Source organism: Tenrec ecaudatus, chromosome 13, assembly GCF_050624435.1.
Source record: "Tenrec ecaudatus isolate mTenEca1 chromosome 13, mTenEca1.hap1, whole genome shotgun sequence".
Classification (NCBI taxonomy): domain Eukaryota; kingdom Metazoa; phylum Chordata; class Mammalia; order Afrosoricida; family Tenrecidae; genus Tenrec; species Tenrec ecaudatus.
Genome location: NC_134542.1, coordinates 26533583 through 26560225, shown reverse-complemented (window position 1 = coordinate 26560225; position 26643 = coordinate 26533583). Strand labels below are relative to the sequence as shown.

Here is a 26643-nt window from a genome sequence, read left to right as displayed (position 1 = left end):
CATGTTTCTAAAGCATGTTTATAACAGAAGAAGATATTGGCAAGTGACAACTGCATTTGAGGCTACTCTTCCCAATTTAACATTGTTTGTAACTCCACTGCTACACGTACACGTCTTTATTCCAAGACTATGTAACTCAAGGGATGTCCAGAAAACTGTGATAGTGATCTACTCACTCATCACCCAGCCATCCTGCTCTGGAGCACCACCTGTCTGCTGAACAAGATCATGACAGGAGATAGAGCTTGTCAACAACATTTCTACACCCCACCCTCCAACCCCAACCCCTGGTCCACACGCGAAAACCTAAATTAAAATGTGCTTGTTTATCTATTTATTTAACTATTAATTTAGTCATTCATTCATTCATTTTGCTGACGCCAGCATTTCACATTCACATATTGAGAGATCGATAAAGAAGAATAATTATTTTCTTGATCTAATTCACTGGCTCTCGAGAGTTTGAGGTTGTTTCCCCCCAAAAAAGGTCATCAATTTTAGAGGAACAGACACTGACTCTCACGTGAGGAAAAGTTTTCCTAAGTATATAAGGTTTTGAAAAGTCCCAACAATAATCATGGAATGAATGGGCACGAGTGGCAAAATTCTATGAATGAAAAACTTTATGATAACCAATACAGTCTTTATCTGACACCTTTATAATCTCTATGAAGTCATAAAAGCCGCAAGATGGGGTAAACAATTAATAACCCCAGTTCCCTGTTGATCTTTCACGAGCACTTTACAAAATCTGCTCGTCGTTTGTAAATAAAACTCGAGAATTCTGCTCTAGCATGCAGATTCTTCCCCTCCAATACAGTCTTGCATGCAATATATAAGCTGTGGCCTATAAAACGTAACATAAAAGAGTTATCTCATGAATCTGATTGAAAATCATCTTCTCTTGAAGGCACTTAAAAAAAAGATGGAAGGACAGAAGACTTGAGTTTTCCAGGTAAACATAAATCTTTGGAACAAAACTGTCTCTCTAAGCTCTTTCATTTTTAAATACCCAAATCATAAAAACTGAAATATAAAGGGAAAATGATTTGAGTAAACAGGCCATCCGAGAGTGAAATTCTTCCCCAAATAGTCTGCTTACATGCTTACAGTCATGCCAGTCCAGAGATACAATGTTTTAGCACACCAATGTCCAGCAAAACACAGGACAGCTCCTAAATTCAAATTATGAAAATTAAGCCCTTTTCGATTGTAAAATTTTATCATTTTCAATTTAAGGTGCTTGATTTTCCTTTTAATGACTGCGATCGTACTACTAAGTCACACAACTAATATAAAGGATTAGTATGTTTGGGCACTTACTGTGGGACTTCATACTTCTTTATGTGTATTAGGTCAGTACAAGATAACCATGACAAAGATATTCATATTGGCACTCATTGCCAGGATGAAAAAAAGTTTACCAAATAGCCATCAGTCAGAGTGTTTGGACTTATATAATATTTGATTCTTTAAATCCCTCTGTTTAATCTCTGCTCAGCTGATGTTTGGGCAAAAGATGGGGCTTTCTAATCGCCTGCAGCTCCAGTCTCAGAAATCCACAGAGGAAGTTCTACTCTGTCCTACAGGGTCACAAGGAGTCGGAAGCAACTGGATGGCAATGAGTTTAGTTTGGTTTGCTAATTCTGTGATATTTTATTCCACATTATCAATTTTTATAAATAAATGAAATGGCTACTCTCTGAAGCATTATGTGTTGGCATAAGCATATGAAAATATTATAGCGGCACGTAATCCTATTCCCAAGCTTGCTACCGTCACAATTAACTTGTCAGTAATAATTATAGTGAACACCAAATGAAAATCATTGTTAATGTCCTGAAAGAGTTAATAAATTAATCTTTATTGTCAACAACTCTATACCAGCTTCTCGGGGAGTTTCTTCTCATGTGTAAAATAGTGAAGATTTTGAATCATGTGCATAGACCTGCATTTTCCACGCAACGACACCGTCACAAGGGTAAAGCCATCTGAATATTTAGCTCCGTGTATTCAACATGAGAGTCATACCACCTGTCATGTGGGTTGTATAGAGCCCAGCGGAACTGCAAGCATGCACCAGCATGGCCACAATGCTCAGCAGCAGGGAAGGCATTAAAATGGATAGAGGCGGTAGACCGTTAGGGCAGAGCATGCATCGGAAACGCTGAAGACCAAGCTGGCATTTGACAAATTCACATTTCGTAGCTGGGAGCCTGAAAGAACAGCCACCAAAGAAATGAGCAAAACAGTCGAGAAGAGTGAACTTCACACTGCAGATGTAAATGTGATATTAAGAGTCTAACACCGCAGGCTTCGAAGCAAAACCTATTCAAAGGTGAGCAATAAAGTGGTCGCGTGCGCACCTCATCCTCAGTACACTCGACGGCGTGAGAGTACAAGGGGGCAACGGGACTACACGGGTGAGGAGGGAGGGAAGAGGAATGGGGAAAGAGTGACACTGGGAAACCCAAGGAGGGAAGAAAGAGGGAGGCTGTTATATCGGGGGGACCTTAACCAATGTTACAAAAGAAAAATGCATACATTGCCGAGTGAAAAACTCATTGTTCCATAAACTTGCACCCCGCAAAATGCTTCTCTTGGCTGTCAGTTCTCGGAGTTTTACCCCCTGCTCCGCACATAGATTTCTTGAGGGTGTGTGCTGGGTTTTAAATTTGTACAGCCCCCCAGTCCTATCAGCGTGCCCAGAGTCCTGACTCCTTCCCACCTTCTTACAGAGTACTCCCGTGTACTTAAAACCGGTCTTAAAACCATCTACCGGCACAGATATATTTTAAACTTTTATCATTTTTCCTTTGATATTTAATATTTGCTTTATGTTTTTAATTCTTTCACAAATCAATCCCTCTCTGAAGGAAAAGTAGAGTGGTGAAAAACGGTTGGAGGGGAATCTTCGCATCGGAACCAGAGCGGTGGGTTTCCCTGGCAATCTTTCTCAAGGCCAGGAACGGGCAGTTAGGCGTGGCGTTCTGGTGAGAGCTCCACAGGCTTGCAAGTGTCCTCAGACATCAGAGTGCCCGGTCACTGCCCCCAACAGTGCTACCAGTTGTTCGTCAGCTGCCTCGCTCATTCCTCATCATTATAACAGAGGTTAGACCAGAGTTTACCGCCCCACACGAAGGGTCTCGCTATTTCCCAGAACAGACCATTCCAACTTTAGGAAGCTCTACCGCTGAAAAACTCCTTGGTGGTGTTTCATTGAAATCTGAAGCCTGACTTGAACAAACAGCTGTTAATGTTTCTGTTCTCCAAGGCGACACAGGACGGTGCTAATCCCTCTCGCCTGGAACAGCACTCCGACTACTGAAGATGGCCAGGCCCCTCTCGCCCCATCCCTAGCCCTTCTCTTGTTCTTTCAAAGAAACATCACTGAGTTATCCTGCCGAAAGGAAGGGCTGTTTTCACAACCTCTCTGAAGGTGGGTATTTCCTGAGCATACACTACAAAGCTGATTTCCACCGTGTCTATGGCAAGACTAAGAATCAAAGCTTTGCTCGAATTCTTTGGCGATGTCATCAGAAGGAACCAGTACCTGGAGGAAGACACCGTGACACCTGGCCGTGCCGGGGGCCATGGAAATAGTGAGCAACTCCAACAACCGAGACTGGCGTGGTGTGGGCCACAGCGGGCTCCAGACAGCAATCACTGGGAGGGAGACACCGGCCTGGCTGGGGTTCCCTCCGTTCCACTCTGAGTCGGAAGGGGTTACAACTCAATGGAAACTAACCATTACACCATGAGAATTTTCTACTTTAATTATCTCATAAAAGTTATAAAATTGGGTTTTTCCTCATCTCCTTATCCACCTCAAATGAAAAGACAATGTGTGGTGCACTCTAGGAATATTGCCATATCCTAATAATCGCACATCTCTCACAGATACCGCCTGGCCACCGAGTGTCCACTCTGATAAGTAATATGGGCACGCAACGTGGCCGTCACCACACAGGCGGTAGCCATAAAACATGCAGTGTGTTGGTTCGTCATTTTAGAGACAAAAACGACCTCCCAACATCCTCCCTTTCAGAAAGAGCCACACATGGAGTACTGGTGGTACAACGACTAAGTGCCCAGCTGCTCACTGACGGATTCCACCAGCTGCTCTCTGGGCCAGAAGACCTAGCAATATGTTTCCATAAAGATTATAACCCAGGAAACCCGAGGGAGGCGCATCTCTGCTGTCCTTCGGGCCACAATGAATCTGAATTGACCCTGTAACGAGCCTATGTAAATTAGAACATGAAATGGGTTTAGTATCTTTGCAGCGATAAGGTGCAATCAGTACGGTACAGTTTTGAACAGTCTTGTTGCCTCAGACTGAAATTTCAGAAAACATTTTGAACCTGATTTTGGTAGCAATTGTACAACACTGCTTGATGTGATTGAACTATGGAAGGTTATGATTACTGCAAGAGCTCCCAATAAAATGACTTAAAAATTAATTTCATACTTTCCATCAATTGTTTTCTCAACCCCAGCACTTCCAGCACCAACCAACCAATGGTTTGCTTTCTGTCTCGGTGCTGCCAATCGTCAATTTTCATAGGAATGCAGTAATAGAATGTGTGGTCTTGTGCCCAGCTGATCTCATCAAACAGATTCCTGGCACTCTGTAGCATCATGTTTCCATGACGTGTCACTGGGTTTGTGGCCACGTTCTCATACAAATTACCCTCTCTTAGAAGTTACACTAGCATTGATTCTGTGGGTCATGGTGCTTAATCTCAGGGATCAAGATTTGTTTTATCGTTGTTCTTATTTTGTTATTTAGTCACTTTTTGGTGGCCACAGTGAATCCCATTCGGGTGGCTCATTATGTAGATGAATGAGTAGTTCCAATATTTTACTCCAACTAGATGTCAGCTTCCTTCTTTCCCTCAATACAATCACCATTAAGAAGTGAACCTTCTGATTCATTCATAGGCAATGTGTGTGAATACCAATGTCTCACTCAACTTGAGGGGGCAACAGTAAGTTCACGTGGGTGGGGGGGAGAGGAGGGGGAGTATTTTTCCATTCTGTTTGTACCCAGAAACTTTCTGAGCCCTGCCTCCATATGCCCTTGAAACAGACAGATTTTGGATGGTTTTACATATTTTATTTTCTGCAAACCTGGAACCATGTAAACATTTGTGGTTGTTTTGCCTTTCTTCCCCTCACTAATAAATCTATGTTCACCGTACAAATCTTGCCAGTGAGAAAAATAGTACTTACAGAAATATATTTTTATGTAGCCTATAAATATTGAGTGAAAGCTGTTAAGCTGCGGAGACAAACTTCATCTGTAGCTTTCAAAGGGGGCTGAGACCGCTCCTATGAGTGAAATGGCACGTACCAGATCTAAATCAGATAAACAAAGTGAGTTGCATGCCTTTTGGTTTGTCTTATCTCTTTCTCAGACTCATGGTGTGCTAATTCAAGCCACAAGCAATATAGTAACTGGGGGGACGGGTGTGTGTGTGTGGGGAATAATAGATACACCATCCACCAAGGGTTGAATAAAAATACTTTGTCTCATTTCAATTTATCTCAAAGCTTTTTGTACTTCTAACTTTCATCTTGTACTTAAAAAAAGAAAAATCGAAAAGGGCAACTAAAGAATTATATCTGAATACCAATTGCTCAGTTTCCAATAATGCTAAGTACGATTTTAGAGGCTTAGATATATCACCAGGGACAATGGGCTGCTAAATTTGAAGTTAACAACAACTGGGAAATATTATTAACTGTATAGCTGATCTTTTTACATAGTAAATGTATGATTTGAAATACTAATCATTTTTATGATTTCTTAAATGTGTTACTACATCAGTTAAAAATATCACCAAAGACATGTGCTCTCTAACCACTGATTTTAATTTAGAGGCATTGTTTCATCACAGCTAGTAACAATGCCTATTGTGACAGTGATCATATTTGATTTATCTATAAGGGTGAAAGTCAAAAATAAACGTTTCTAAATTACAAGTGAGTAAAATGTTACTGGACTGAGCCTTAATAATATGCTATCAGTATACAAACTGAATTTCACTCAACAGTTACAAACTAGAATTATATTAGAGACAGCACCAGATGAAGCATCTGAAAATTAAGATTTCAAGAGAACAGACAGGTTTCAGGCTATAACCCAGTTGCCAACGTGCCGATTCTGGCTCAAGGCAATTCCCCAGGTGTCAGCGTAGAACTGTGCTCTATAGCACTCTCAATGGCTGCATTTGAAGGTGTAGATCACTGGTCCTTTCTTTCCAGGAGCTTCTGGATTGAACTGGAACCTCCAAACTTTCTGTTGTCTTTCCAGCATGTTAACTACTTGCACGATACCAGATTTTAAAATCCACGGCTGTTGAATTAGCTGGGACCCATAGCGACCCCATGCTTTACGACATGGAACTTCTCCATGGGGTTTCTCTGGCTGCATCTTTGTGGGAGCTGACCATCATGCCTTTCTTCCACAGCACCTCTGGGAGGGTCTGAAGTACCAATCTGTAGGTTCCTAGTAAATCTCAATCTATACGTGCCACCTGTGGACCTTATATCAGGACTAGGTAGATCCATAATTCGATTTTTCAAATACTTTGAAAAAATTCTCAAAACTTTGGATAAAATGTAAAGTACTTTATAATCTGAGGTACCCCTAAATAACTTTCTTTCTCCCTCTCTCTCTCTCTCAAAGGAATTCCTTTTTTTCTACATTCATATGGAAACTATATTTATCAAAGAGAAATCAAAACAAAAATTATTCCAAAAATAATATAAAGGCATTTGACATTTAGATGAAGGGAAATAGTTAAAAATAAACAAACAAAATCAGGGCCTCTCTCTTGCTTTCCAAGGTGAAATTGTCATATATATGTTTATACGGTTTAAAAAAAAGTTCTCCAACATGTATATAGGCAGGTTCCCAAATCTTGCGTCTGCCCATGCAGTAAAGGTTCCTCAAGAAACTTTATGGTCTGGTTTCCTGAATGTATACAATAGAACACAAATAAACTTTCTGAAAAGATAATGAAGAAGTGAAAATACCAAACATCCTAAATGAGCAACTTTAAGTGCCGGAATCATTAGACAGTTCTTATATGAAAGGAAACCGTGCTGTTGACCGGAAGGTAGATTGCACCAGAGTGACTGGCCAATCCAGCTTCACTTGTTCTTACAACGTACAGTTGTCCTTCTTTATTCTCTGCATCCACATCCACGGATTCAAATAGCTGCAGATCAAAAATATGGCGGGGGGTGGGGGGGGATCCAGAGAGTTCCAAAAACCTGAACATGAACTTGCCACCCACTGAGCAGTAAGAATGTGAAGTGCAGGCCCAGCTTGTGGAGCCATTCCGATTCACAATTGCTCCAATCCTCCAGCCCTCCATGTCTGGGCATTGCTCAGTCTCCCCTCTCTGCTACTTGTGTCGAATGTACCCACTGTTTCTGTAGGGAACAAAAGGAGCGCTCCTAAAAAGCAACTAAGTGGTCAAAGGAATCCCATAAAAGGTTAAGTGAAAACATAAAGTGCTATCTACACAGAATTTGCATTGTAAGCAGTGTTATAAATAATTGAGAGATGATTTAAAGTACACAAAAGGAAGTGCATATGTTGTAAGCAAATACTACACCATTTTTCTATAAAGGACTTGAGAATCATTGTGAAATTTTATTCCCAAAGGGGTTCTGGAACCAATCCACCAAGGATAACAAGAGACAACTATAATCTTCCTATCGCTATCCCCTCATGTACATGTGCAAAGTACTACTCTGGACCTGTGATCAGGAGAGACCAGTCATTGGAGAAAGACATCATAGGTAAAGTGGAGGGGCAGCAAGGCAGAGGGAGGCCTTCGACCAGATGGACTGACGCAGTGGCTGCATCAATGGCCTCGAACACGAGAACAATTGTGAAAATGGCGAAGTACTGGGCAGTGTTTCATTGGGATATACTAAAGGTCACTATGAATTACAACCGACTCAGCAGTGCCCACCAACAAGGATGCACTGATCTATAATGCAGGACCTAATTCCTGACCTAACCTGACTTCTCATAGATGTCCATAAGGAAAACAATCAGACAACATCAATATTTGTCAAATGCAAACAGAGGTCATAAGGCCTTGTCTCATATACTTTGGACATATTATCAGGAAGGGACCAGTCCATGGAGCAAGGCAGAGAGTCGGAGCAAATAGAAAGCTGCTTGATGAGATGGATTGACACGGTGGCGGAAACAATGGGGTCAGACATAGCAAAGACGGTAAGGAAAGCATCGGAACGGGTGGTGCTTTGTTCTGTTGAGAATAGATGGGGCGACTGTAAATCAGAACTGACCGGAGCGCAATGATCAAACAGCAAGAACAACATCTCCACACCCAACTCTCTCCCTCCTGGACCACTCTTCAGACAGGCAATTTGAAAGCTACTTTTAACTCTTTTCCAGTCTATGATAAATTAAAGCAAAATTAGAGTCCCCTCCAAAAACCTAACTCACTGCCATCCAGTCCATTCTGACTTACAATGACCCTGTAGGGTGTGTAGGGTATTGTATAATTGCCTCTATGGGTTGTCGAGGTTGTGGTTGTTTGTGTAGACAATCGCGGGCAGCATGGTAGTAAGTGCCCAGCAGCTAATCAAAAGATTGGTGGTTTGAGCCCACCAGCTGCTCTGCTAGATGTGGCTGTCGGGATCTGCTTCCATAAAGATTGTAGCCTGGGAAACTCTATGGGGAAGTTCTTCCCTGTCGTAGGGGATGCCTATGAGTCTGAATTGACTAGTTGGCGTGGGCTTACTGTGACCTAGAAAGATTGACCGTTTCTTAGAACCTGTTAAGCTGAGATTATCAAATGTCTGTAAAAAGCATTTCGCTGACAGAATTTGACTATATAAATACCACAATCATTTCACCAATTTTCAGAAGACAGATTGAATCATCTAAGAGGGCAGCTAAGAGAATCTCCATCACCTCTCAGTTCAGTTCTTTATTGGCTCCTGTCTGTGTGGCAGGCATATGTCTAGTTTTCTATTTTAAGATACTGAGAAAGCTTAGTTATAACAAAGTTGTATTATCATATATATCTAGGAATAGAAAAAGCCAGATTCTGTCTGGAAGCCTTTTTTTATGAATCACGTATTAGCATTTCTCTAGAGGAAAATGTTTCTTCCAAGAGTTTAGAAAATGGTTTTCTAACTTTGTTGCCTCACATTTTATTGGTCCTGTCTGGAGCCATTCAACGCCGTCACCTGAAGTATTGATGAGTCCGAATGAGCCTGCAAAAGCAATATTTTAAGTAAACGGAAAAGGTGGTGCATTGGGCGTGTTTTAGGTCCCCCATGGTTCTGAAAATACAGCTGATGATCCATACAACTTCTTGTTTAAATTCAGTTTTATAAAGAAGAGAAGAGAAGACGTCTCCTTAGAATAAATGACTTGCCACTGAGTTGATTCTGACTCATGGTAACCGCTTGCCTATCAGAGCACGGCTGTGCTCCACTGGGATTTCAATGGCTGCTTCTTTGTGACATCGATAGGTCTTTCTTTGGACATGCCTGTGTCTGGACTTGAGCTGACAACCTTTTGGTTAGCTGATGAGAACATAAACCATTTACACTATTCGGTGACTCCACAGCATTAGAGTGGCCACATAAAAATAATGAATTACAAAAAAATGTTTACGGTTTAAGTGCAGTATTCACATATATTCAACTTGCCAACCAAAAATTAATCTCAAACTAATAATTTGTACCATATTTTGAGTAGACTCTAAAATTGGGAATAGGGATAAATGACTCAGACTTGGATGTACTCTATTAAAAAAGAAGCTCTAAGAAGCTCATGAAAGCAACCCCAGAAAATCCCAGGGTAAACATTCCTAATTTCTAATATTAAGAATTCCTTAATTATGTTTCAGAACAGCTTATTTTTTGCACTACATGATTTAATTACAAATAATAACCCTTCAAAAATGAGCTAAAAACTGTGTCGGCAAATAAATGCATATTATGCTTTTACTGAAAAGCAAAACAAAACATTTTAATAGATATTACTACATATGTGGCACCACATTACTCCCTAAAGGAGACAAAGAGATGTGTATTAAGGAAACTCCAATTAAATGCCAGAAAAGCAAGTAATATAAGTAAGGGTGGTGGACTAGGGTCATCAATGAAGCAAGTTACAGTGGAGCTGGGGTTTAGAACAGAACTACTTCCAAGAACCAAAAGTTACAGCAAGCAAGAACACGAAGTCAGCCAAGAATTCCAGGGGAAGGGGTGAGCAGAAGCCAAGACCATGAGCAAGGCACAGTGATGGAATCCTGCCCAGGTCATCTTGACTCCACGACAGAATACATCTTAAGAAACTCTGAGGCAGGCCTGAGATGGAATTTGGGGGTATTTTAGTAGGCTCTGGGATTCAGCAATTACAATCCATTGATGGTTTATGAATAGAAACCGAGCTGGCACAGTACTATATTAGGAATGGTCGTCTGGCAGCGACAGGAAGGAGGTCTTAGAGATAAGAGGACATCACAAAGAGCAAGGATTCTAATAAGAGAATTGTGCAATAGCTTTGTTTTGAAAATTATAAAGAACTAGGTGCATCTGATAAAATCTTAGGGATTAAATATCAATAAGCCATGCAATCAATTTTGTATTAAAAACTAACACCCCCCCCCAGAAAATAAATAAATAGAACTTTATAAATTGCTCTGGTTCTCAATAAAAATAAGGGGGGGGGGGGTATTGGGAGCCAGAGTAGGGGTGGTTGGGAGCCAGAAAGAAAAAACCTCTTGAATTGAAAGCAGGTGTCCAAAAGAAATATTATTCTGTTTTATTTTTATTTGGTTTTCATCGGTCCCAATAGAAAGAAACTCATATTCTCTAGGCCTACGGGGAAGGAATCGGCAGTAACGACAAAGAATGATTTTAGTAGGAGAGGTGGCCTAGAGCAAAATCCTCACTGCCAACCATGACCTCTATTAGGCACCCCCATCAGTGGTTGGGACCCACCCTGATACAAGGGACTGCACAACTTATGATTCAAGCAGTAACCATGCAAAATACCATCACATAACCCAGATGATCTACTACCATTTATTTTCCCATCCTAATCTGACGGGATAACTTCAGCAGAGGCAGGTTTATGCTTACAAATCGATCCTGAAACTTCACACTGGGGATTTCCCCATGTATCAAATACATGTGGGACTAGACTTAAGTAAAGATCAAACAAGCAATAAACATTCAGCAGATGAAACTGTTTACAAGTATGATCATTTTGGAAAACAGTAAAATACATATCACTTCATTCATTTTCTTCTCTGTAAACATCCTAAGATTGTGGGTCAGACTTGACAGGCTGGCAAAGCAAGACAATGTTCTAAATGAAATATGTGAAACCTTTCATACCACCTTCATTCCTATGACTTTAATTCCTGGGATTCAGAAACGGAGTCCTGGTGTTTAACATGCTACGGCAACCCTGCTAATATTGGAAGTAACACGATGAGCAGAAATGATCCTGACCTTCTCCAGGGAACTACTGAATGAAGTTGCACAGAAAGTTTCTGGGTGTCAGTATTGATGCTTTAAGAGGGTCCATTTTGATTTCAATAATTCCTAATGGGAATTGACTCTTCCAGCCAAAACAAGTTAAATATCCCCTCTGACACTTACGCACATAGAAATGCTGATCATGCCTGAGAAATTTCAGGCGCCCAAGGGAACTCCTGATCATGTTATTTCCAATATTATCAGGGTGATGGCTAGTTCAGCGTCATTGCAAAGTCCCAATGCTCAAAGTCAACTTTTTGTAGCAGCCAACTGCCTAGTGACTGCCCCGGTATTGATCAAGGGGGGCAAGTACACCGTGGTAGTGCATATAGAAAAGGTCAAAACTCTGCTGTGTTCAATGAATCCACTATGACTTTGGAGGTTCTAAAGAAAGAAGAAACCCAATAAAGAATAGACAAATGGCAAAGAAACTAGTCCAAAGATGGACATGGGGAATTCCCATGCAGTTGCTGATCAACTTGTCATAGGGGCGCAGTATTTATCCTTCACGATCCATTTTATTCAAGCATGCATAGCATTTAGAATGGAGAAAGAAAGAAAAAATCTGAACTTAATTGTTCAGCCTCACAAAGTCCCAGGTAAAAGACAGTCTTGAAGATACCATTATATAAAGATATTAGTATGACCCCCTCTTGACTTTCAGGAGCAATATTTTAATGTCCCTTGCCAGAATTTCAGCCTAACTCTCCTACAACTATATCTGAACAAAGGTGTTCTCTCTCTTCAATCCTACTAAGGTTCAAATTACAATCAGTGGACACTTGGAAAATGTTCATTAAAGGTGATGATGACCTCACCCCCTTCCCCTTGAAAAGAACTTCATCCTAATAGAATTTGGTCTGTGTTGCTATTGTTAGGTACCATCAAGTCAGTTCCGATCCTATCTAAAACAGAACAAAGCCGGGCCCAGTCCTGTCCCATCCTCACAATTGTCCTTATGATTTACCCATCGATGCAGCCACTGTGTCAACTCATCTTGTCGAAAGTCTACCTCTTTCTTGCTGCCCATCTATTTTACCAAAAATGGTGTCCTTCTTCAAGGGTGGGTCACTCCCAACATGTCCGAAGTAGGAGACAAAGTCTCGCCATCCGTTCCTCTGCAGAAGCCTTCTGAGTATTCTTCTGTGCTTCTAGGCCCATTTGGAATGTAAAAGAACAATCTTTTTCATTTGTTAACTGTCTGTGGGGTTTGGGTTTTTTTGAGCACTTTGATATTGGTTAAAGACTATTATTTCAGTGTCAGATGCTGTTGGTAACTCATATCATCTTCCTTCTCTGTGGCCCCTGGTTTCCTCACTTAGAAAATGAGAGAACTGCGCTAGACCACTGGTCTCTAAGTACAGCTCAGACTCTTAGAGACACTGGTCTCTAAGCACAGCTCAGATGGCAGAGAAGAGGAGAAGGAAAGTCGGGGAGATGCTGACAGGCTTCTCACTGAATCAGGAGCATCGGCAGCTCTCTTTTCATTCATTCCCCTATTTTAGCAACCAGGGCTCCACAAGTGAATTCACTTGAAGGAAGAAAAAAGTTTCATGTATATAAATTAAACATAATATTTAAAAAATTATAAAGCATGAGTAAATTTAAAACCAGTGCTTCCCCCAACATACACACAATCTAAACACTCTTTCCCAGTCAAAGAGAATCATTACCAAAATTCAAGATATTACTAGTTTAAGTATCATTTTCATCTGTCCAGGTCATGAGCCTGAAACACAAGAGCGTGGAATCCTGCAAGAGATTGATAACCAGTACCAAATCAGGTCCCAAGTCTCCAGCTGCAACGCCCAAAGCTCAACCATGCACTGTTGTTCCCACTAACATTCCAGCGGTTCTCAACCTGTGGGTCACGACCCCTTTGGAGGTCGAACGACCCTTTCACAGGGGTCACCCAATTCATATCAGTAGCAAAATTAGAGTGATGAAGTAGCAATAAAAATAATTTTATGGTTGGGGGGTCACCACAATATGAGGAACTGCATTAAAGGGTCGCAGCATATGGAAAGTTGAGAAGCAATAAACTCTATGTGGCTGGTGTCCTTTGGAGCTGTGCAAACTAAGAGCCTGGAGCGCGACCACATATTCAAAATGAAATTAATGATAAAACCATCATTACATGTGTGAAACAGTACTGTACAACTGGTCCAAGAACATACATATGCTTCACCTAGATGGCGCTTAAGAGAGAGAACTCTCATCTCCCTTGCGGTGGGGGTGGGGTGGGGGGGAGGGAGGGAACAGTATATATATAGACAGCACTAGTTTACACATAAAATAGAAGGAAAAAATTAAAAGGCCAAGAAAGTAATTTTTAAGATTTGACTAAAGCATTAGTTTTAGTCAATGTATTTAATAAACATGTCAGAATTCACAACTAGGAAATGCGGTCTATAACAAAACAAAAAGACACAGAAAGAGCTTTCAAACACGAATTCTTTAAAGTTGATAGTATGTTTCCTTCATGTAGGCAGAGGCTCTTCAACTTCCTACAGGGTCCTCTAGGACCTTTACATTATGCTTAACGTATATTGATGATATCAAATGTATCTATTCCCTTCTTGCTGAGTGTGCCCCAGAAAACTTTAAAGTCACGTGTTAGAAGATTGTTACAGAGAACAGAACTAGAGTGTACAGCACGTGTCCCCACCCTCACTCCCAGGCACACCAGCCACAGAAGTCAAAGGAAGCTGCTGAAGATACCGAGCAGAATGGAAGGAACTGGAAGGTAGAATTCCTCACTGAATGCACCCATTCCCGGTTTCACACTTAGTCACAAAACACAAAGCCAGAGATTCCTTCAAATTATGTGGGGAAGTTATAGTTTTGGGAAATATGTATCATCATCATCATCATTTTACTTCTTTAATAAAAAAAGAGAGTGGTGGGATTACTGTCCATCATGAAATGTCAACTCCAGTCAACTCCATGAGGGACTGTATTAGAAACCACAATGAGCAGGGTTTCGTGGCCCTGCATTCATAATATTTCAAGAAATGAGCATCAGAGGGTTCCATCGCGCTCCCTACAGTGAAATGTGACACAGGAGAACATCTCAAAAATGATATCACCTGGAGAAGAGTTTTAATATTATTGAATCCTAATGTGCATAGCATGCCGAGGAGATCACAATAAAATTTACTAGTGGAATATTCTTGACAATTAATTTTTGTAGCATAGCTATCGGTTAAGATGTATATTCACAAAAAGTAATGTAAATATTTGGGGGCAGAAAGATGTTCTTTTATGGAGCATATCTGAAAAGGGTGATATGAAACAGCAAGTCTCCACAGGTATATAAGTTCACATCTTTTTTTTTAATCATATGCTTCATTTATGTTTTGGGTACTTGCAAATTGCACATGCATAACCAACAGCAGCAGAACAATGGAAAATAATCTCAGGCTTTGTTCTTTTAAAAAGTACATATGAAGTTTTCTTAATAGTTGGCTTGAAGTAACCGAAAAACAGTATGACTGTAAAATGTTGTTATGCTAAGACACACTAATTCCATGCATTGTCTAAAGGGTGTCCCTTCCACAGCCATTCTTCAGAGGATATTTAGAAATGGCAGGAATCTATGCACCCCTGCTGTTTCTCAAAAGGCAGCAGTTTACCCTCTTTCTTTGGCCAAGGAGGGGGAAAGAGGGAGAAAGGGAAAGAAGGACTTCTCTGTGGAGAGGTTTGGCCTCAGAGTCAGGGCTTGAGGGATGTGCTAGTGATCTTGGATCGATGCCTTTTTATTTTCTTTCAGGAATAAATCTGAGCAATGGAATGGCTTACGATTGTCCAGCCATCCAGCCATATCGGATTTATCAGAAAGAAAGAATGAAAACTGACTCAGAGGACTCCTGCAGTAGCTGAGTGGCAGGTTGCTGGGAAAGACACCCACACAAAGAATGCACTTAGTAGATGCAGGGAGCGGGGAGATCTATGCACATGTATAAACCCAATAAATAACACCATGTAAAGAAAGAAGCTATAGGAGCACAAAGGGTGAATGCGTAAGACAGATGATGAATAGTACTTCTATTTAAGAACCACAGGGATGGAAACTCATGAATACTAAATCTTTGAATCTTGAATCACTTTAAAGAGGAAATATGATTTTCCCCCAAATGAATGCACTCTTTAAACATCAGCGAAGGCAAACCTACTAAGATCAGAAAGGGTGGGGGGAAAAGGCTTCAATCTCCCATGAAGTTCATGCCCTGGTAAATACTAATGTAATTTCTTAATGAAGACACTTTTAGCAACTAAGTGAAATATATATGTATATAAAACACTGCAAGCGCCTTGATTTCAACAAATTTTTACTTTCCCGCATGCATAATTAATATAAAGAAGATCATTTGAGTTTAAGAAGTGGAAAACAAGGAGACAAGAAACCGCGACCCAAAAGAGCCATTCCATTTCATCCCAGCTTACAGTTACAGTACTTTCGAGTAATATGCAGGTAGAGTAACAGATATGAATGTATTTGGACTATCCTAAAGAAAAATAATACCTTTTTCACAAAAGACCTCTGAGGACCTATATACATTTTCCAAACCAAAAGGGAAAACAGAAAACCATGTGTGTGCCCATGGGTGTGCCAACAGTGAATAGAATGTGGCAGAGACAGGCTTGATGGGTTGGAATTGCTTGTTGTTGAAGATAGATCTTGCCACCCCTTTCACCATTTCATCATCCTTTATTTTTCAGATGTAAAAATCTCCTGTTTGAAGATGTCATGATCTATACATTAAACATGTAGATAAGATGTGTGTGCTTTCACAGAATGAAAAGCAGAGGAAGTTACTTGCAAATAGGGAAAGCAAACTATTCTTCATTATTAAGGTGTGGACATCAACTGTACTACTGCTTTAGTTCAATACAAAGCTGCTGTATCTTAATCACATGAGAAAGACCGGGAGTTTGGAATCATTCTTTTGGATGGCATTTGTTCTCTAAAAGGTCTTTGGTTGTAACATATCTGAATATCATGAATCACTGGAAATGAGGCCAAAGACCTTCGATTTCTAAAACATCAGTTCTCTACAGTCCCACGCCAAAGGGTGTGTGTGTGGGGGGGGGTTCTTTTATATGCCACGTCCTCCTCTGTTACAATTACTTGTTGAGGAATAATCTTTAAAATCTATACTCTAGAATCTCCCCCCCCAATATGTTTTATTCTGTTCACATAGAGCAGTAAATAAGGTGCATTCCTTTTGCTTCTTAAGAAATTAGCATTTCAAAAATATGCCACTTTCCCCTGAACTCTAAGCGTGTCTAATAATGCGAGAAGCAGATTGTCTTCCCTCGTTTCCTTAATTTGTTTCATCTAAAAGCAATTCACTCAACATCTTGTCGCCCTCTGGCAGCTTAGTTTACTTATCCGCACTTAATTTCTCATTTGGACCAAAACAAACTCCTCCAAACTGCTACTGACTGCTAACCGCGAGAGGGGGGACGCGCAATATGTATTTACTTGGGAATACACAGCCACACGCATGGAGTCAAAAACACTCTGCGTCTGTCTAGTCCCAGACAGCCCTTGGGCTTTAGAATGGGACTGGGGTGAACTAAGCTGAACTTGCGCAGCCACGTGTGACAGGGTAGGAGCAGGTAAGGAGGGGCAAGTGGAGTCCCAGAGGGCATTTGCAGTTTCCAGGGAGTGGATCGCAGTAGTATGTATGCATGTTGCGATTCTGCCTGGGATGCCCCAGAGCTCGCCTTTGTGTGGCCCTTTCATCTACATCGCTATGAGTTACCAACAAGTGAGTCTCGCCTTTGTGCTCCCAGAATTTCAAGTGCAGAGCCACACAGGAAACAATGGTGGGCTAATCCCTGTGCTCTACATGGGCTCTCTTGTAGGTCTCACAATTCTCCTGGAGAAGGGAGAAGTGATGAGCGCGGGCGCAAGCCAGTGTCGCCTGAGACGACGTGGAAGAGGACAGCTGCTGGACCAATTTGGATTACATTCCCTGCAGAAATTCTGAGCAGGGCTTTTTGGCATAGCTCAACCCCCGAGCCGCACAGTGGAGACCAAATTGCTGCGGACTCCTGTCGGGTCCCCCAGCGGCTCAGTCTGCCAGAGGCAATCCCCCAGTAGGTCGCCCGCTGACATTCCTCTTGGCTAAGCCTGCATGTCAGTGGCCACTACGTTTGAATAGGGAGATGTGCATAATCACGGGGGGAAGGGCGGACTTGAAGGGGTACAAAGTGGGGCGGGCGATTAAAAAGGAATGTCTCTAAGAGGCAGGCCTCTGGGAATCTCCAGCCAGTGATTCCAGAGGTGGCTGGCATGAAGAATGCCCGGAGTCTCTGGGAGGGGAGGTTTCCCCTGACCAGCACCAGCGGTGCACATCTGCCCAGCGAAGGTCATCAGAGAAGTCTCCCTGGGGCTCACTTGTTGGGTTCGAGGCCAGGTGGGGGAGGTGGCGAGGCGGAGCGGGAGAACGAGGGTGCTCTGCGTTCACGGTGAGGTCAGAAGGACACACGCGGGGCGGGGTAGGGAGGGGGCACTCCAACTCCAGCTTTCCCAATCACCTTCCCCGGATGCGTTCTCTGCTCCAGCCGCCTCCCACGCTCCCTGACCAGCTCGGGATGGATCCGGAAATCTCCCCGGCTCTCCAAAAGGCCTACCTCGCCCACCTCGGTCCCCGGTCCCCCCTCAGGCCCCCTTCCCTGTCCCACTGTCATCCCCAGGAAACTCAAGTGTTAGAAACTTTGCGCTCGCTCCTGGGCTGGTGCCGTCCGCAGCCCCGCGCGCCAGGAGCGCTGAGCCCTCAGCCTGGCGGTTGCGGGCGCCGGGTTCAGGGAGCCCTGGACCTGCCGAGGGCGCGGGGGCTCCAGGGCGCCCCCCAAACCGTGGCGGCACCCCGAACAAGCGCCCGTCCCGGGGAGATACAGTCGCGCGCCCGGTCGGCTGGGCAGCCCGGCGGGCTGTAAAAGGAGAAGTTCGAGGGACTCTGGCCAATAGCAAGTTGAACTACAGGAAGAACTCTTCCCCGAGCCAAACGCAGCCGCCGCCTCCGCGGGCCAGGCCTTTTTTTCTTTTAACCGGCTCAGGTAGGGCAGCCCGTGGCCCTCCAGCCAGTGGGGCGCAGACTCCGGGACAGCAGCCCAGGCGGCTCCGAGTGCCGGGCCCCCGAGCAGAGCGGAGGCGCGCCCGTACCCGCACTCGCGCCCGCGCCCCAGCCGCCCCGGGCCGGCTGCTCAACCAGGCTGAGCCCGCGAGGCTCGGCCACCTACCGCCGCGGCCGTCGCCACCGGGTCCAGTGCCAGCCAGCCCCGGAGCTGCCCGTACAGTCCGCGCCCGCTCCCAGAGCCCCGCGGCCCGCCGGGGCGCGCCGCTCCTGGGCTCCTTCCTCGCGCTCGGGCTGAGGCTGCGAGTGGCCAGTCCCCTCTCCCGGGGCTCTGGGGTGTCCCTGGCTCAGGACACCAGGCGCGACTGGAGGGGTTCCTTTTAGGTTCGCAGACAAACACGCGAGAAAGCAAGAGCGAACGCGGGGTTCGGGGGCGCAGAGGGCTTTTCCACCCGAAAACAAACCCGGGCAAACCCAGGGTAAGTTTGGGGGCGGCAAGAGGGGCAGGACCTTGAGCTCCCAGGAGAGGCTCCGTTGGGTGGTCTCGCCGCGCGCAGGAATGACCCGGTCTCTGCCCGGGCCGAGCGGGCGAGGGGGCTACCAGCCAGCCAGCCTCGGGTTCCTGAACCCTAGCGAGAGAAGTCGGAACCGCGACCCACCTGATTGAGAAGCGCCGGGCTGGACGGTCCCCGCCGCCAGGAGAAGGCTCACCCAGATCCACCGCAGTCCTGTCGCCAGCTTCATTTTGGGGAAGTCGCAGCTCCTGTGTTGACAATTACATGGCCAAATGGCATATCCTCCTGGTGGCAAGCGGAGGAGACCCCTCGGCCGGGCGCGCGGGCGGGCGCAGGAGGGCTGGCGGTCAGCACGGTCGGTGCACCGGCTCGGCGGTGGCCCGGCGTCCCAGGCAGACGGGGCCAGGCCGGGCCCAGGAGGGGCTCGCGGGGCGCAGGCAAGAGTGTGCACGCACCGGCTGCCCGATCCAGTGGCGAGGTCCCAGGGCGAGTCTTCGCTTCTCGTTCCCGGCTCACTTTCTCGCTCGCTCTGGTTGGCCGACCATAAAAAGGAAGGGGGAAAAAAGGGTTTCCAAAAAAAGTTGATTGCAAAGAGGCGGTAGGTTTCCGGCCTCTCCCCCAGCCGGGCTCCGTTTGGCTTCTTTTTCTGGGTCCCTGCACCTCCAGTCCCAATCCGGGGGGAAGGGACCAGCAGGGTGGGGAGCGCTGCCCGCCTCTCCCCAGATCCTGCCCTGCTTTTTGCTCGCAGCTTTCTTCACACTTGTCCGGCAGCTACGGTAATTAAAGCTTCGAGCGTCATTTCCAACGCCCCGCGGTCTCCAGTTGCAGCCCCACAGAGAAATTAATAAGACTCCGGGAAAAATATAATAAGGAAAAAAATATAAAACAACCCTCCACGCAACCAAGCCAGCTCTGCTCAGCCGTACAAACCCCGCCCCTACTCTGACCCTGCTAGCCACGCCTTTTCTCCTGCCCCCCCCCCCACCACAAAAGGGAAATCTTATTGGCTCAGCCACTCCCCAAATTCTCTGGCAGCAGGAGTTGGGAAAACACCTGTCAGGGAGCAGGAGAAGCCTGGTGGGGGCGGAGAAGCTGGTATTAAAGGGAGATCTGGAGGCCACAGGCCAAACCGCTCCCTCTCCTACCCCCACCGCAGAAGTGGAGGACAGCTGGCCCTTGGCGTAGGTAGATTATCAGGGGGGTGTTTAGAGAAACGATGGTTTTATGAAAACCTCGTCACCATTTCGCTATTGCCCCCAGTGTACTGACCCACGGAGACTTCCCTAGAAATGGAAGCAAAATCGACTTTACATGGGAAAAGCACCTTAGTCCTCTCCTCACTTCCCCGCACCCCACACTCACTCAGTCCTTTAACATGTGATACTGATGCTGTAGCCTCCGTGGGCTAGGTCCTGCTTGAATATAATTATCCACCTTCCCAAGTATGCAGCCCCTCCTGCCACACCCACCTTCCCAAACTGGCTGACACGGAGCCAACCTGCAATCCCACCCTTGCAATCCCACATTTGCCTCCGGATTTTCGTCTTTCTGAGACTTGCCACGGTTCCCCTGGGCTGTGGGACATCTTGGTGTTGGTTCACTCTCACTAGTCACATTCTAACCCAAGCGTTCTAGGCCTAGAATTGATGCCAGGGTGACTGTTCAGTGGGTCAAGCTTGAGGTCCTGTCTCTAATCTCATCGTCAAGTCCATGGTTCCAGTCCCCAGGTCGCTGCTCTCTGTGGGGTTCTGTGATCTGCTCTGGATTCAACAGCTCCCCGGACTGGGTCCTGTCAGAGAGAGCACTTGTGGCGTAGTGGGTTACTCGAGTTCCAATGACCATCAGCTCCGCCATTAAAACAGGAGGCTTTCTACCCACGGAAAGAGTCGGGATCTGGAGAACCCACCGTGGCCGGCCTTCTGTTCTGAGTGCTATGTATCGGAACTGACTCACTGGCAGTGAGAGTTTGAGTGTCCTATATCGGTCCATACCCATTGCCATCTGTAGTTCTGAAAATGGCCAGATCTTTGACCCGGACCCATCATGATTCAATAAATTACAGAGTGGAAAATGAGGTCAAGGAAGAACAAAGAGAGTATCCGGGGGCCTTATGTGAACCATCTAGCATGCTACAAAACCCTCCTAACTCACTGCCATCAAGCCCTTTCTGATGCATAGTCACACTCCTATAAGATGGGTTTCTGAGATCTTAGATCCTTACAGGAGTAGATAAACATAAAATTGATCAATTCTTTAGACTGATGACTATTCATTGAAAGCCCTCATGCTGGTGTGGCACGGTTTCCTTCTATGCAGAGATAATGACAGTGATGCCATGTAAGTTGCCCAGCACCTTCTGGGGGGTTGTTATCTGCACAGGCATTCCATAGCTAGGAGGTCTTTTCCCCTTTCCATCTTCTCTAGAAGCAGCAAATACATAAATACAAAATGAGAGGCCAACACAGAGCTCTACATTCCACCCTGCTTCCTTCACCATTTAAAACCTTGCCACTCCTCCCCCACAGCTTTCATCTGTAGCTCAGTCCCTTAAGCATTTTCAGGGCGCTAAGAACAGATAGGAACAGCAGCCTGAAGCCTTCCCTCATTTAGGCCCAGAGCAAGGAACAGGTCTTAGGAGAAGGCCGAACAAGCTGAGCGTGGGATTTCACCCAGAAGCCGCCCAGGGCAGGAAGCCGCGGAGCCTAGAACAGATGATCGTGACTTGACCAGAAAGGCATTGGTTGCAGCAGAACTGTGCACACTGATCTTGGGATCATCTTTGTTTTCTATTTTTATCACCCTCCCCCTCTAGTTTCCTTTCTTTCACTCAGTCTCTGAGTTTTCTGTTTGTTCTTTAAACCCCCTTGTGCTTCTTATGATGACTCTCAGACACCTCTCCTCCATGAAAGCTATTCTCTTACAGATTGTCATTCTATCCCCAGAATAAAAACATAGGGAAGACAAACAAATATCTTGCTTTTGGAAAAGCCTATAGCTCTCGATAGATAGAAAGACAGAGACTGGGTGTATTCCTCGCTATCTCTCTATATACCTTTATCTATCTATGTCTCTCTCTATCTATTTGGAAAAGTCTAAGCGTGTGTCTCTATCTATATCTATCTAAATATATAAGTATATACATAGATATAGATAGAGACACACGCTTAGACTTTTCCAAATATATTTTATGGTCTTGTTTCTGATGCAAATTCTATTGTAAGAAGTGAAGAAATCCATTCTTTATTTTAGTTTAAAGTTAGTGGTAAAAAATAAATTGTCTGAATAGTCTGGGGGTTTTTCCCTAGGAATGTCCATGGTGATCATGTTTACTCTCCCATCAATTATATACTCAGTCTGTGGTGGGAATTCTCCTATACATCTTGGTCTTACCCATAACCTTTAGAATTATTCTTGGCCAAAGAGGATTTTCAATTATAATTCATAAGTCAAAAGAACACTCAGTTTATTCTGCCTTGATCCCATTTTCTTATCTCTAATTGGAACATGATTGGCCCTGGCCACACGACTGACCAATGGGCTATAAAATGGATTGGCATGAAAGGAGAAGCATTCTCCATTGAATAATGACTCATCTACCCGGAGTTCGGCTCAGATGGCTTGAATTTAAGACACAGAGATGTAGACTGGAGACCAGAACCCTGTCGGTGCAAGTCTAGGTGATGAGGTATTAGAAGCCAGGAGGCAGAGATAAGAACTAGATCACTCTGTATATACTTTCATTTGTTTCTGGTCTCCAGAAACAAAAGCTAGGAAAACCAGAGTAGGGAACTCTTACTACTTCATGTGGAAGGAGGGAAAGACATACCAACTGGATTGCTAGAGGCATACTGAAATTGAACTCTGTGCTTCTTCACTTTCTTGTGCTTCTTTATAAAAAATCCTTATCAATTTAGTTAACTAAAATATGTTGTTACTCTCAACCTAGACACACACACACACACTGGCAAATATGCATTTTTATCTTCAGGTACTTACTTATCAATTAATAGATGAGCACTTGGGTTTATTTGCTTATTATCCCTTTCCTAGGAACTACCCTTACTCCGATTCCATTTTTAACTTTGATTTGCCTCTGTGGGTCAGCCTACCCCCAATCTACAGTTCTAAAATCAAAGCAATCAAAATAACTAAGACACTATTGATTAGTTGTAAGATGGTTACTCTCTGAAGATTCTTCCCCCAAACCTTTTTGTGCATGGGAAAACAGAACTCATACTCACTCTTTTGAGAGCTAGGAACATTTCCTCCCCCCCTCCCCCTCACACCAACCCCTGCCAACTGGCTTGGCTATGTTACTTTCTATGCTGAGCTAACTACCCAGTTACCATTTACGATGCAAAAACCCACCCAAGTATGGAGAGTGCTCAAGCTCTTCTTACAGTGTTTTGTTCAAATTCTGTTTTTCCTTCAGCTACTTCAATTTTTGTTTTTTAAATCATTTTATTGGGGGCTCTTACAGTCCTTACCCATCCATCCATCCATCCATCCATCCATCCATCCATCCATCCATCCATCCATCCATCCATTGTATCAAGCACATTTGTACATATGTTACCATCATTCTTTTTTTTAACCATCATTCATTTTCAAAATATTTTCTTTCACTTGAGTCCTTGGTATCAGCTCATTTTCCCCTCCCCCACCCTCGCTCCCTAATGTACACATTATAATTTATTTTTAAAAATTTTTATGTCTTATACCGACCAATATCTCTCTTCACGAACTTTTCTTTTGTCTGTCTCCCCCCAGCCCCTCACAAGGAGGGGGTATCTGTTGAACATTGTGATCGGTTTCCCCTTTCTCCCTCCACCTTCCCCTTCCTCTCTGGTAATGCTACTCTCCTTCAAATTTTGTTTTTATTACAGGAAGTCTAAACAGGAGGAAAAGGAATCCTCCAACATGAAAATGATCATATCTGCCAACATGTCCTGTAAAGAAGGTGTCTTTGACTAGTTTCTCGTGATTATCCTCAGTTGAAGCCAAACCTGTGCTTCTTTGGTGGGCCTTAAGAGAAGGGGCTGAAAACTTTCAAAGCTAAGACTTTTGAGTCTATGATTTAACAACCACATATTAAGTGCAAGTTATAGGTTTCATAGGATTTAATACTGTCTTATACCTCCTCACTTACCAAAAAACTGCTCTCCATTTTGTTATCAACTCAGACACACATCTTTATCCTTGGAAAATATCCGAATGTCTCTCTTTTGTAATACTATGAAGTGCTTCAGACTTTTGCTCTGATGAGTACCAATCTGATGCTGATGAGTACCAATCTGGTTCAGTATTCTGATGACCAAACAGATGATAGACATAATGTGATATTTTCCATTCATTTTTAAACTTAGCACTTGTACTTAGAGCTCTGATTTCTTTAATTCTCTGATATTTTTGGTGACATTTAATTTTTTAAATCCAAAGTACAATAAATGCTTGAATGTATTAATAATACACATTAACTGAATATAATTTGTTTTTATGTGTGTTTTGTTCACATTAATTTAATACTCAAACAAGTTGTCCCTAAGATCATTTGGTTTTAGGTTAATAACTATTGTTTTCTTTTTATATACATGATTAAGCCTTAATTTTTTAAGAGCTCAGGAGGTATGACTTAATGATAATAAATCAATTCTGTGTTGCCTTATGTCCACTCCTCAGTGTCTATCCAGGTTCTAATGACATTTTTAGCCTGTGATTGGAACTGCAAAACAATTTCAGCATGGTCGACTCAGTACAATTCTTTTCCTCATAAAACCTTTTCCTCTTGTGTATCTACTTTAATTAATCTCTTAAACCAAATCCTTGTGACCCATGTACCCATTTTCTACTTTGTAAGTTTTAGCCAAACCAAACCAAATCCACCGCCATTGAGTTCCAACTCATAGAAACTCATAGAAAGCATCCTTTAGTAACTGGATGCTTGATCCACAGCACCACCAGATCCTCCTTTCCAGGGTGCTTACATTCTACAGAATAGTCATATTATGAATACCTACCAGAAAATACAAACCAAACAGAAGGCCATCCAGGTGATTTTGACTCATTGTTGTTTGAGACTGTGGAGTCAACTGCGGCTCACAGAGACCCTCTGCCCAACAGAAGAAAACACTGCACAGGCCTGGCCATCCTCAAAACTGTTCTGATCTATGCCTGAGCCCATCGACACAGTCCTGGTGTCAATCCATCTCGCCGAGAGTCTTCCTCTCTTTCGCTGACACTCCATCCACCAAACACAATATCCTCATAGCGAGAAGAACCCCGTGGGAATGAGTTTTGACTCATCGTGAGGCAAGCTTCTGAAGAGTTCTGGAAGCTTTGTAAATCAGCATGGGAGCAGACAGCCTTATTTTACTCAGAGGTCCTGGTAAGTTTGAACCTCTGACCTTGCAGTTCAAAGTCCAACACTTGCCCAGATTTCTCTAGAACAAGCTCAGAATCATACTTCTCTGCATAAACATATGGATGTTATTCTGACCAAGAATACAAAGAGCCTGTGGCATTTTTTCTTTTCCGTAGCATTTTTTGGGGGAGGGGCTCCTGCCAAAGAGACAAAGCAATCATTTAGAAATCTTGTATTTTCTTCTCAAGTTTGGATAGGCATGCATGAACCTTCACAGCATCAATAGATAGATTGTACAAGTTTAGAAAGAGTACATAGCTAACTGGTTCTTCCTCTTTCAACATTTGTATAGCCGGATTCCTTTTTTTCTTTTTGGGTGTGTCCTTTTTTTCTAATAATTACTCTCAGTAGAACCCATTTCCCTCTTTAGTAGATCTCCAGTTCTCTTGGTACCTACTCATACCAAATAGATCTTCACTTCTGAAAAATCTGTTTTGAGGCCCAAGACTTCTGTTAGTTTCTTTTGTTAATCCTGACCACTATTAAACAACAAAAAACAAACTCACTCAAAGTAACCCCAAAGGACAGGAAAGAATTGTCCCTGTGGGTTTCTCTTTACAGGAATAGAAAGCCCCACCATTCTCCCACCAAGCAACTGGTGGCTTCGAACTGCTGGCCTTGCAGATCACAGTCCAACACATAACCACTACACCACTAGAGCTCCTCTAAGCTCATTGCTATTGAGTCCATAGGAACGCATAGGAGCCCTGATGGCCTAGTGTTATATGTTGGGCTGGGATCTGCAAGGCCTGCAGTTTGAAACACCAGTTGCTCAGTGGGAGAAAGATGAGGCTTTCTACTCCTGGAAAGAGTTACAGTTTTGGAGACCCACGGGGGCAATTCTAACCTGTCCTATAAGGTCCTATGAGTATTAAACAATATTTAGTATTAAATAACATTCCTGAGCTATGCATCCCACAGATATTCCAAAATACTTACTACCTCAATTCACCAGGCAGAGAGGGTCCAGAAGAAACTGCCAGATTGTAATAATCATAATATATCAAAATTTAAACCAATCAGGTTTAATGATAAAGGAGAACATGCAAATATAAAAAGGATG

The 26643-nt window shown here is 43.6% G+C and overlaps 1 protein-coding gene across 1 annotated transcript in view; it reads right to left on the bottom strand.

Moving 5' to 3' along the window:
- The window catches only part of ERBB4 (erb-b2 receptor tyrosine kinase 4), a 1152669-nt gene extending 1132614 nt beyond the window's left edge, over nt 1-20055 (bottom strand). Inside the window, exon 1 of the mRNA XM_075528902.1 lies at nt 19304-20055. Coding sequence (XP_075385017.1) covers nt 19304-19388 — 85 coding nt within the window. The 5' untranslated portion in view covers nt 19389-20055. The remainder of the gene's footprint in view (nt 1-19303) is intronic.
- Between the last annotated feature and the right edge of the window lie 6588 nt (nt 20056-26643).